Below are 13,344 nucleotides of genomic sequence, written 5' to 3'. Positions count from 1 at the left end.
ACGAAATTCACATTTTCACGTCACGTACTCATTAAACCAGAATTGCTAGACAAAGAATGAATGATTCAAATTTTAATGCATATTTTAAGTTTGATTTGCTGAGCTAATATCTGAATCATCTGATCTCTATTCCACAATTTCGACTTATTGAATGATTGTGTAAGAAAGAAACAAGTGTTTGGCTGTTAGGTTCAGAATTCACCTAGTTCATGGGGGATAATAGGCTTGACTAGGTGCGAGAAACTACTAAAAGTTATTGACATAATAATCCGGTTTTTGATAAATAATAAATAAACTATAATCAAAGGAAAAGAAAATGATCATGATTAAGAATTCTAAAATGAAATAATCACAAATCTACAGTTGAAATCAAGTAACAGTAAAGTCGTTAAAAAAAAGCTACTCATGGAAGGATCCTAAAAAATAAGAAAGCGTGTAGATGTTAAAGCAAGGAACGCGGAAATGGCGTGATGCTTGTGATGGCGGAAGCAGAGAGGGAGAAAGGAAGAGAGGAATGGCAGTGGCATCAATGATTCACTCACTCTCACTCATCTTCACAATCACCCTCGTTCTCATATTCTTCTTCACCGTAAACCCTCCCTCTGCAGCACGTAGGTCACTGGTCGCAATCGCATCCTGCTCCAACGAATCCAGCAATGGCCTCCTCAACTACCACTGCCTCTTCCCACAAAGCTCCACCCTCTCAATCCCCACCCTCATCCTCTTCCTCCTCCTCCACTTCTACATCCTCATCACCACCGCGCAGCGCCACTTCTCCCTCGTCACCACCAAGCTCGCCTCCCACCTCAGCCTCTCCCCCAGCATGGCCGCCGTCACGCTCCTCTCCCTCGGCAACGGCGCCCCCGACGTCTTCGCCTCCCTCGCCGCCCTCCGCGCCGGCCACTACCGCACTGGCCTCGCCGCCATCCTCTCCGCCGGCACCTTCGTCTCCGCCCTCGTCGTCGGCTTCGTCGCCATCTACGCCGCTCCCTTCGCCGTCGATCCCGCCCCCTTCGTCAGAGACCTCCTCTTCTACCTCACCGCCGCCTTCTTCCTCTTCTACGTCTACCTCTCCGCCGAGATTTTCCTCTGGCAGGCCATCGGATTCGTCGCCTTCTACTTCTTCTTCGTCGCTTTCGTCTTCTACATGGATTTCGGATTGCCCAATCGCAGCGTCAACACTTCCGCGGATCTCGAGGGACACGTGCAACCAGATTCCGACGTTAAACCTTCCGGATCTCGCGACGGAGACAAACGCGCTTCTGGACTGCGCGCTGCTTTTCGTTTGGTATGATTCAAATTTAACTTTACCTTTATTTTTCGCGTTCTAGTTTTTTTTTTATTTTTAATCTGTGATGATTCATGTAGTAAACTGGGAGCGAGCGAGGTTATAGACTTATAGTTGGAGTGCCTAACGCGTTTTGTTTTATAGCTTTAAGAGTAAGAGCACTGAGTCTGCTTAGCATATTGTTTGCCATACCACTTTTCATGTTTTCATGTGATCAGTTTTGGTAATATGATATCCTTCTGTGAAGTTATGGATAGAATGATAGTGTGCTTGAATTTGGAAGGAAACCAGACACAATTGGAAGCTTACGTTAGGTGTGACTTGTGAGTTTCTTTAAATAAAAGAGAGGGATAACAACAGGTATAAAGACCAAAAATATTGGTCCTTCATAATTTTGCAAAGTAGGTGATGTTTTTCATTGAGTGACATGATCCCTTTGTTAATCCTTTTTTCTTTTAATGATCCACAAAAGGGGGTTGTGGGGAGGCAATTGATCCCTTTGTTGGTAAATGTTAAGTCAAGCTTAGCAGGTAACCTTTCAAGATTCTAGTATAAAAATCAATTAGATTGACAGTTGTTGTAGCTGATGCTACCATGATCATTCTTTTAATTTGGTAATGTCTGTTAGTTTCATTCAATGGTGTTTCATATAACTCTTCTTAAAAGTGATTCAGTACCCTGTAAGACAATTATATGCATTGCATTGCTTGGATGTTTCTAGTTCTGTACAATATAATTGAATTATTCTACTAGACGTTGTAAGGTTTCCAATCCTGACTCTTTATCCCTTGCTCTGTGCGCACAGATTTCTAAAACATGGGAGCTTCCTGTCTCAACTCTCTTAAGGTTGACAATCCCTCAACCAGCACCATCACAATGGAACAGATTTTATGCATCAGCCAATGTTGCACTTTGTCCACTAGCCCTCTTGTATGCCTGCAACTCATTCGTGCCATTTGATCATCCCATAGTTTTCCTCCTCCCCAACACTCTCTTCCCCCTCTGGTCAGTAGTGCTCATGACAAGTTTCTCTCTTGCATTTCTTCATTATGTAATGGAAAAAGAACCCCCCAAAACAGAGCATCTACCCGTGGTCGTTGTGGCATTTATTATGAGCGTGTTTTGGATATCTACTACAGCTGGAGAGCTGGTGAACTGCCTGGAAGCTATAGGCACACTTCTCAAACTGCCGCCAGCACTCCTGGGTCTTACGGTGCTGGCGTGGGGAAATTCAGTGGGAGATCTTGTTGCTGATGTCGCAGTTGCTAAAGCCGGTCATCCGGCGATGGCAATGGCCGGATGCTTTGCAGGACCAATGTTTAACATGCTTGTTGGCCTCGGAAGTGCTTTGGTGATACAGACAGCCAATATATATCCTAGTGCCTATAAGCTAAATTTCCACGTTGGTATCGTGATCGCATTTGTATTTCTGCTTTCAAGCCTTATGGGGTCTCTCTTGGTGATCACTTGGTGCAGATTCAGAGTGCCTAGGTTTTGGGGATTCTGTCTGGTGGGTATCTATGTCGCATTCATGGCAGCGAGTTTAGTAATAGCCATGTTTTCGGGATGATTCTTCGTAGGTAGGTTTATGATTTTTATTCATAATCAAACCCAACAATGAGTTAAATCCACATAGATGGCATTATTGCAGGAAGAATTCAACATGTATAGTAAATTCACCATATAGAGTGTTAAAAGAGAAATGTTTTTCTTTTAACAGGGCATGATCATGATGAGTTTTTCTTTTCGGTTTCTTCATTAGTTTTAGGTAGATAGAAATGTTTAGTTTCAGTCCATAGCAGTCAGGAATCCTCCCAATGCTTACCTATTTAGTATCGGTTTAGGTGACTGACTTTTTTGTTCCCAATTCTGTTACTACTGTAACTTCATTGTTTTTTTTAGTTTGGTACGTAAGATGAGATTGATTGTTAGTTATATTGGACGAACTTTTTTAACAAGTAATAAAGAATATTTTGGCATCTTATACATGGGTTTGTATTTTTTTTTCCCATTTCATAAATAAGAAGCTAGATGAGTAATTTTAAATAGAGTAAAAATATGATTAGATTAATTGTACTTTTAAATCCTTAATGTTCAGTTTCCTTTGTCTTCCTCTCTAGCGAAACGTCTTCCTTACATGACTTTGACAAGTCAAGAACCCTTGCAAATTAAACATTCTGTCGCTTAGTTTTGCGATAAAATATGGATTTCTTCAAGATCAGAAAGAAAGACTGTGGTTAATATAGGGATTCAAGATTCCCATACCGTTATCATCATAACTCTCACAGGGACATGCGTTATCCTTCCAGTATAGTTTTTCCCAATCAGCCACAAAGTATGATTTGGAACTTCACTCAGAAAATTACATTGATGTTGAAGGCAGGTACGTGTAAAGTGTAGACAATAAGTTAGCCCGAGTTCTTCAGGCCTGTTTTAGTACAGCAACCTGCTTAGCATATGTTAGGATACGCTTTGGATATTCCTTAATCGAAGAAAATACGTGAAAAATTGAAAACGACAAATAGTTGCTTCACTGTAATCGTGAAAACCAAATCGAATATTTACCACCGCATCGCCACTTCAAACGTGCTTAGTCTTCATTCAGGTCCAACGGTTTAGTTTGGAACACTTGGTTTGATTGCTGTAATGTCTATTTTAGTAAGGAAAAATATTCATTTAACACTCAAAAGAAATATAAGAAGAGAAGTGAGACAAGTTATTTACAGGATTAAAGATGTGATGCGATAAAAAGTAAAGGATAGAGATAAGGGACATCAAATGAGTATTTGCTGCATTACCAATCAGCATTTTTTTTGGTGTCTTATTGCCAATGAGAATATGAATAAGCTGATATAAAGTTGTTCTATCTTAATAACGAGAATGAAATGTTTTGAGATACATTTTCACTTATTTTGTTAGATAAAAAGTAGATAAAATAAAATAATTTTTATATTTAAAAGATAAAAATATCTATAAAATAAAACACTCATTAACAATTAAAATAACTTGAGAGGAATGATAATTTGGAAAACTTACTTCAATTTTTAGTCTTTTCATTTTCTTGAGAGAAATTTAAAGAGAGAAAAAAATGCCGTTTTTTCCCTTCTTTTTCTTGTTAGGGATAGATATATATTTTTTAAATTCTAGTTTTGTATCTTGATTGCCTTTTCTCCAACTTCTCCTACTCTAAATAAAGGGAATGAATAATTAAGATTAGTCTAATGACAAGGTTAAATTAAGATAGACAATATCTAAGTTTGAATTTGTTGTAATAATTACAATTCTAACCAATAAAAAAGGTAAAGGACAAGTTGAATGAGAAAAATATTATTTTAGAATAACTTTAAAGTCCTTAATTAAAAGCTAGTTAGGAATTCTATTAGGACAATAATAAAAAAGTTGTCTTAAATTTTAAGTGTGACTCAAGTCGTATAAAATTTCTTTAAAATTAAGTATAACCTTGACTTTTATAATAAAACATACTTTCTTATTTAATGGATTTTAATCTTTCCTTATAAGACAACACTTATAACTTTCTATGTAAATCTTTGTTAAAATTAGTAATTTAATATGATGTCTAGAAGGAAAGTATTTCCTTCAACGTATTATTTATTTAGAAAAGAAGTCCAACACTTTCCACGAGAGTGGCTACTAGATGAATGTTGGTAACGTGGTACCCATTTTATTTGGTGAATAGAAAGTGGTACCCTAGTCATTGGAAGTGAGGTTAGAAAAAAAGTTGATGATAGGTATAAAGAAGTTCCCATTGTGAGTGAATAAAGGGTAAAAAGTGGGGGAAAAGGGTTTTGGCGTGTGCCACTACTAGCTTCGTTTCATGGAAATGGCTTCCTCTGTTTTTGGTCTCTTGACCTTTGGGAGTTGAAAAGCACTACCTATGGCTATGCCTATAATCATATCATCGCTGACTTTTTCAATGGTTCTGTTTCAGCGAAAGGGCACTTAATTGCCCTTAGAATGATGCCACCCGCACAAATTTCACATAAAAAATTACCATCCATCGCTTTGAAAGATTACTTTGGGAGAGAGTATAAAAAAAAAGTCAAATGAATCGTAATTGTGAAAAATTACGTGTAAACATTTAATTTTGTCCCAAAAATATTAAGTTTTTAAAAGATTTTTTTTAATATTTAAAATTTTAAATTATAATTTTACTATATAAGTTAATTCTTCCGTTATATTCGGTTATTAACTCTACTAGTTAATTGAATAACAATTAAGTGTCATGTTAATATTTATTATCTAATATAAATCACAATTTTTGATATTTTTCAATTAAGAACGAATATTTTGTTATATTTAAATATTTTGATCATAAGTGTTTTAATTAAAATAAAAAGTTACTGTCATATTTCATATATTTCTTATAGTTGAATTTTTCTATCTCAATTATCCTTAATTTTTATGTTTGTTTTAGCTACATGTTTAACATTATAAACTCTAAATTATTAAATTTAAAATTTAATAAAATGAGTGGTTGTTATAAAAAATCTTAAATAAAGATGCATAAATCAAATATAAATTCTTTTATTATATTTAATAAATCATAAAATTTCCCTAATAAAAATGACAAAAGACTTAGTAGTATAATAGACTTAGTAGTATAATTTTTTATTAATTGCGGGAGAGATAATACATACTACTGCGATAATTAATATTTGACTATTTATAAGATTAATAAAATTAATAATTAAATATAATAAAAGAACTAAATTACATAACAAATTTTTTTTTAAGAATATAGATATCACAAAAAAATCTCTAGAAACCGATAAACGATTTTTACCATCTTTGATGCACGAGAGGAAGATTTGGTGTTTACTTAAAATACCATACTCACTTTGTTCAAATATCACGCACAAGTTAAAAGAAAAAACATTTCAAAAGTGAGTGTAAAAAAGAAAATCAACTTAAAGTCGTCAATCTTACTTGAATCGTAAAAAAAAATGTTTAAGTGATCTTCATTTTAAATAATAATATAAATAAGAAAATGCTAACCAGTGTTTTTTGTTACGGCACTAATTAAGTAATTAAAAAATTATAAATTTTTATTAAAAAATATGACAACATATTCTCTCGTATATTTTATTATAATTTTTAATAACCTTTTTATACATATTAATTTTTTTACCATATTATTGTTTTTATCGTTATTTTTGTTATTATTCATCATTTTTCATATAGATTTAGAGTTTACCGTTATTGATTTTTCTTCTATTGATTATAAAAATTGTAATATTTATCATAATTTAATATTGAATAAATAACATGATAATTAATATTTAAAAATATTTATGTTAAATTTCATTTTTTATCTCATATAAGTGATAAAAAAAGATAAAAATAAAAAAAAAATAAAGTGTAATTTAATCTAAATATTATTATTAAATAGTAGTTAACATGTCATCTATCTAATATAGATTATGGCAACCATTACAAATTAAAGAATAAATTTTTAACCAAAAAATTAAAATTGCATATCTTTATAGAATTGAGGGACAAAAATTACGAAACCAAAAATTAGATGACCAAAATTGTCAATTTTATATCATAAAAGAACTAAAAGTGTAATTTAATTTATTAATTATAAATATAAATAAGAAAATTAAATTATAATATAAAACATATATGTCTTGTTCAAAATGAAAATCATGTTCAAGTGAAAATAGATTCTCTACATTTCTTTTTACTTCTACTTTTTCCATTTTCTAAACTTTTGAAAAAATCAATAAAATGAAGCTGATGCATACTTTTGAAAAAATCACATTTATATTTTTAAAACTTTAGTAATGAAAAAATAAAGATGATCTTTACTTTGTCCAATAAAGATGTACAAATAAATTCAAATTGATCCGAACAGATTCGTTCCGTATTAAAAAATTCGAACCGATTCACTTTATAAAAACGGTTCAGTTATCTGATTCATTTTTACAAAGTGGATCAGTTTGGTTCGGTTTGATTTTTTGAAAAAACTGATCCATATATGAGTAAAAAATAGATAACTGCACCGCACGGAACCAATACAATTTCAGAAAAACCGATTCATATTTAAAAAAAATCAAATCGATCTACTTTATAAAAAATAGATCGGTTAACCGATACACTTTTATAAAACGGTTCGATTTATATTTTTCAAAAAATTGATTCATGAACACCACTATTGTCCAAGTATAAGAACATTTCAGTGAAAAGTATAAGTCATTTTAACTAAAAAAATCTTAGAGCATCTGCAGTGGGGATTGCTTATAAGCAACCCCTATGTCATATCAACTCTTTTTCACTTTATAAGTTGCTTAAATTTTAGCAAAATTACTTATAGAAGCTCCGGTATTAAAATTTAAACAATCTATAAAATAAAAAAGAACTGATGTGACACAGGGAGTTGCTTATATAAACAACCCCCACTCAAAATGCTCTTATATGAATGATATTCTTTTGTTTTCATATTAGTATCTTAATGGTTCATCTTAAATTACTCTTATTCGATAAAAATTAAATAAAATCTGATAAAAAATATTTCTATCAAAGATTTAATTTAGATAATATAAATTTAGCGTATTAACGATTTAAATGATATAAATAAGAAAACAATTTGTAACTTGTTAAGTTATTATACGAAGAGAGTGCAGCGAAACTGATGCGAGAAAAAAGAGAGACCTTCAAATCACGAGAGGCCCGTGTCTCTTCCCCAATCTCCTCCTTTCAAATTTTGAATTCACACATATCAATTTTTTACACACTTTATTTAACTATAAATAAATAAAAATAACGCATCATATTTTATTTTAGTTCCTTTTGTATTGACAAAATTTAATGTAATACACTTTATTTCATTAAAAAAACGTTACAGTTTATTTGTATTTTTTTACCCACAAAATTGAATGTAATTAGCGGATTTAGTTCTCTTATAAGATAAAATAATAATTATCAGAGCTTCTCCAAAATATGCGAGGATATACAGGTGAATAATAATATTACATCAAATAACTTGTTTGTTTTATTATTTCTTAATTATAAGAATTAACTCTATTTATTTTATTTAAATTACATTTTTATGATCTCTTCTTATTTTTCTTTTTCTACAAAAACATGAAAGTCATTTCAAATATGAGGCATAAGAATGACAAGACTGAGACCATGAGAGATTTAAGATTTAGGATCTTTGATTTTAGAGATTAGGTTCAGGGTTAGATTAATGAAAAATAAAAAATAAAAAATTAAGGGAGCTTAATTTGATGAAATACAATAATTATAGACATGTATTATAATTGATTATGAGAGTAAGTAACATTAATTATGAGAGGAAAGTAATATAGGATATACACTTTAATTAATTAAGAGAGAGTTGAGTATTAATTAAAAAAGTAGTAAGAGTAATTTTGGGAAAAAAATTATAAAAGTGAGAAAATTATATTATTATCAATTAAATTAACTATTTTTTTAATCTTAATGAATTAAATATTTAAGTTTTATATACAAGATAATATTATTTTTTTCTTAATTAATATTTATTTATTTTAATCAATTAGAGTGTATATTTTAAAAAAAATTATAATTAATATATTTTATTAAATTAAGAAAAGTACACTTTAGTTATAATTATTTTAATATGAACAAATTAACATACAAGACATAAGAAAATATGAATTGAATGTTATATAGAACAAGAAGTAAGTATTTTAAATTGAATCTTATATATCGACGGAAATAATATGTTTTTTTTTTAAGGAATGAAAGTGATAAAGTCAGCTTAATTATTAAGATAAAATAATAAAATAGACAAGTTAATTAATGTAATAACAGCCTTAAGGCTATTAACATATGCATGCATGTTTTGTAAAAAAAATAAATATATATGCGTATATGAAAATTTAAAAAAAAATCCAAATAATTAATTAGACAATTAACTATTTTATTTATTGTACTAATATTTTAAACATTTAAAAAGATTATATTAAATTTAATAAGCACGTCACTATAATTTTTTAACTAACAAAATATTTTCATATAAATTTTAAAATAATAATTGTAAAAATAAAATGTTAATATATATATATATATATATACTATTTGTGAAAAGAAAAAAAAATTATGCTATCAATTAATTAAATTATTATAAATGTAATTTCTAAAGTAATTATTACATAATTAAACAATTATGTCATATAACAAATTACCTTGAGAAATTTATCTTTTAACTTGTAGACACTCTATATCCACAAAAATATTTAAAAAAAAAATGATAGTATGGAAAAAACTTACATTGTCATTATATTTTAATAAAATTTAATCTTATTAAGATTTTGTCTTTATATAATTCGTTTTATAACACTGATTTAATTTTCAATAAAGAAATAATAATGCTTAAATTTTTTTAAAATTAGAATAAAATTATTATAGCAACAATTAAAACTAATATAATAAAAGAATTTTTTTGATGACACGTATGATTCTACAAGTACTTTTTTTTTTATAACATAATTTTACAAGTAAATTGAAAAATCTAAATTCCTATAATTGTAAAAGGAAAAGAAATACTACATTGGAGTGAGAATATGAGAAGGGTAAATTGGTCATAAAAAAAGTTGAAAATACTTAGAAATATAAGAGTTAGGTCCGACAATGTTAGTCAGAATCGATCACACAACTTTTGTTCTCGCACTTCGCTGTCTGTCTGAGGTTCGTTCCAAAGAAAAAAACATTGCAATTTCTTAGGACAGCTCTGCTATGCTTTCTTTTGTTTTCGAATTTTCTTCTGAAACCCTAAATTTTTGTCTGCTGCAAGCTTTGGGATCTTCCACACTTGAAAAAAACACTGCTTCTTGTGTTCAACCCATCACAATTTTCATTCCTTAGATCTTTGAATCAAAGATAATATCTGATCATTATTTTTTGATATTTTTTTTCCCTTTTGATTCCTTTTCAGGTTCTGGGTTATCAGTGTTTAGAGAGCACAGCATCATCTCTTAGGCAAGGTAACAAGTAACAACTCTTGCTCTACCAGTGCATATATCTATGTGATTTTGTTCATGCATCTGCATTTTTTTAGGTTTACTGTAACGTGGTCTTCATGCTTTTTTGTCTATCCGTTAATATATTACTTTTTGGGATAATTTTTATTGGCCACCCATAATTCCATTTGCAGTTGCTTTTATTTTTATTTGTTTTTCCCCTTTTTGTGGTTCCTTTGGTTAATTTTCTTGTGGCGAACTTCCGTATATGTGAAATTGACATGTTTTGGAAGTGAAGAATTCTCTATGATCTTAATTGTTAGAAAATATGGAAAATAAAAACTGCTCCTCTTTTTTTATGATTCCTTGTTAAAAATTAAAATCAGGCATGCGGTTAAAAGCCCTGGAAATCCTGATGATGGATGTTATGTTGAGGCATAAATTTCTTTTGTGAACAATATAAGATTCTTTAGTTGAATTGGGAGGTTGTCCTGTATTTTTGGAGGCACATGAAGCTTCTTAAATAGAAAGTATTATGGTTTTGGGTGAGGGAGAGATTTGTTGATCAATTTTGATATCTAGTATGCTTTCCAAACTGTTGGTTGTGTCACGTGAATTGCTTTCACCTGGGCGTTTTTAGGCACAAAAGTCACATGCTTTAATGCTTAGTATACGCCAAGAAAGAAAGATCAAAGATGTTTCACAGGCGTTTCTTGGCACAAAAGCCGCATGCTTTAATGCGTTGTATATGCCAAGAAAAAAATATACGACGGTTTCCTTCTTGTGTGGAGCTCCTATAGTTTTACATCACGATTGAGAACACTGCATTAGAGGCCCTTTTTTCATTCCTTCCATGTTTTCATCGAATACTTTAATCATGTTATACTTGCTGATGTAACAACAGGTTTGCTTTAACGATTGCATGTTTTTTTGGTTTGGTTGTGTGTGAAGTGTAGGCACTCTTTTCATTCTATGTTTGATTTTGCCTGAAACAGAATGGATCATCAAGGGCATAGCCAGAACCCATCTATGGGGGTTGTTGGAAGTGGAGCTCAATTAGCATATGGCTCTAACCCATATCAGCCAGGCCAAATTACTGGGGCACCGGGGTCAGTTGTGACATCAGTTGGGACCATTCAATCCACCAGTCAACCTGCTGGAGCTCAGCTGGGACAGCATCAACTTGCTTATCAGCATATTCATCAGCAACAACAGCACCAGCTTCAGCAACAGCTCCAACAATTTTGGTCAAATCAATACCAAGAAATTGAGAAGGTTACTGATTTCAAGAACCACAGTCTTCCCCTGGCAAGGATCAAGAAGATTATGAAGGCTGATGAGGATGTTAGAATGATATCAGCTGAGGCTCCAGTCATATTTGCAAGGGCATGTGAAATGTTCATATTAGAGTTAACCCTGCGTTCTTGGAATCACACTGAAGAGAACAAAAGGCGAACACTTCAAAAAAATGATATTGCTGCAGCTATCACAAGGACTGACATCTTTGATTTCTTGGTTGACATTGTGCCTCGTGAGGACTTGAAAGATGAAGTGCTTGCATCAATCCCAAGAGGAACAATGCCTGTTGCAGGGCCTGCTGATACACTTCCATACTGCTACATGCCGCCTCAGCATGCACCCCAAGTTGGAACTGGTGGTGTCATAATGGGTAAGCCCGTGATGGACCCAAATATGTATGCTCAGCAGTCTCACCCCTACATTGCGCCACAAATGTGGCCACAACCACCAGACCAACGACAGTCATCCCCGGAACATTAGCTGACATGCCATGGAAATTAAGGTGAATTTTAGGCTCTCTCACCCTTTTTAATCATCTGTCCATGCTATGAGTTAAGTTTTATGTTGAAATGCTTATTTCAGTGTATTACGCTGATTATAGTTAAGTTTGATGCTGCAGGCCTTTGATTTCACTTTTTTTTCTTTTTCTTAATTGATTCTGAATGTTATTCTGTTATAGATTATTATAGTTAAAAAAGCATACAAATTGCCTTTTGTGCTGCCCTTTTAAAAATGAGCTTTATCAGAGTTTCAACAAAAACATTTTCTCTGTTTATTTATTGAGTTAATCACTTATACACTGCCAATGTAAAGTTTTTTTACACTGCCAGCCAATCATATTTTTTAATAGTTCCATGTCAGTTGCTTATTTAATGAAATAATAATAAAATAAGCAATTTTAAAAGATATGATTGGTTGCCAGTTTTTTTTTTACACTGGCAGTGTATGAATGATTAACTTTTATTTATTTACTTGATCAGCTTAAGTGATCTTTTATATTTTTACCTGTACTGTTATTGATCACTGTTATTTTTGTCTGACATTGCCTACTTCTCCTGGTTTGCAGATAACCAGGCACTGCAATCAGTTGTGAATGTCAAACTGAATGGTTGGGGAAGGTCCATAGCAAGCAGAAGCTGTAGCTGATAGTTTACATGCAATGCAGACTATAAACGTATGTAGATAATGTGCTAGGGAAAACTTAACCTTATCGTTGATTTAGCTGGATAAAATGTTATTTTTCATGGTTTAATTTACAGGTTGTCAGATGATAATATTTATTTACTGGTGCATAGCAGGATTTTTACCTGAGTTTAAACTTGTCATGCGCCCAAAATATATCTCATCTTTTCATTCACATCACGGGCTTCCTTATTAAACCTGTCTACCTGTCTTTCGGTTTGTGGAAAGAAATTGTGTTGTCTCATGATATGCGTACAACTTGTGCGACAGCACAGTTGCACAGTTTTGTGATATGCACCATATTAATAATTCTGCCGACCAATTACATCGTCTTCTACCCTCCATCACCCATCAAAATAAAAGGGGGAGAAAGAAATGCTATTTAGTTGCTGCATGGTAAGGCTATGGAGAGGTAAATCGTAATGTATGGAGGTTGAGCTTTTTCACTACAAAGGAATGTTAGCTACACACTAGTGTAGGACTTAGAATAGTGTTTTCTTTAATAAATTTTAGTCAATAATAAATATTGTGTTCAAAAGGATATGGTAGTGTGTTGGTAATTTAAACCCAGACCAATTTCTCAATTAACAATTAAAACCAATGTTT

General features: G+C 31.7%; 2 protein-coding genes across 3 annotated transcripts; both read left to right on the top strand.

Moving 5' to 3' along the window:
• Positions 1 to 253: 253 nt before the first annotated feature.
• On the top strand, positions 254 to 3,272 carry CAX11 (cation exchanger 11). The gene is made up of 2 exons (XM_020358429.3): positions 254 to 1,288; positions 2,094 to 3,272. Exons 1-2 carry the CDS (start codon positions 440 to 442, stop codon positions 2,856 to 2,858), a joined length of 1,614 nt encoding a protein of 537 aa, XP_020214018.1. The 5' UTR covers positions 254 to 439; the 3' UTR covers positions 2,859 to 3,272.
• A 6,632-nt stretch (positions 3,273 to 9,904) lies between these two features.
• LOC109797825 (nuclear transcription factor Y subunit C-3) lies at positions 9,905 to 12,913 on the top strand. 2 transcript variants are annotated; one of them, XM_020357967.3, is made up of 4 exons: positions 9,905 to 9,985; positions 10,233 to 10,281; positions 11,253 to 12,058; positions 12,623 to 12,913. In XM_020357967.3, the coding sequence occupies exon 3, from the start codon at positions 11,254 to 11,256 to the stop codon at positions 12,034 to 12,036; it is 783 nt and encodes a 260-aa protein (XP_020213556.1). In that variant the 5' UTR covers positions 9,905 to 9,985; positions 10,233 to 10,281; position 11,253; the 3' UTR covers positions 12,037 to 12,058; positions 12,623 to 12,913. The 2 variants fall into 2 exon arrangements, with proteins under 2 accessions (XP_020213556.1, XP_020213557.1); XM_020357968.3 differs by having other exon boundaries at positions 9,924 to 9,985; positions 11,214 to 12,058.
• Positions 12,914 to 13,344: the final 431 nt, after the last annotated feature.

The sequence above is a fragment of the Cajanus cajan genome, chromosome 6 (genome assembly GCF_000230855.2).
Source record: "Cajanus cajan strain Asha chromosome 6, NIPB_CcT2T_4, whole genome shotgun sequence".
NCBI classification, from domain to species: Eukaryota; Viridiplantae; Streptophyta; class Magnoliopsida; order Fabales; family Fabaceae; genus Cajanus; species Cajanus cajan.
The sequence above is the reverse complement of the archived record's forward strand: the minus strand, read 5'-3'. Positions and strand labels throughout refer to the sequence as shown.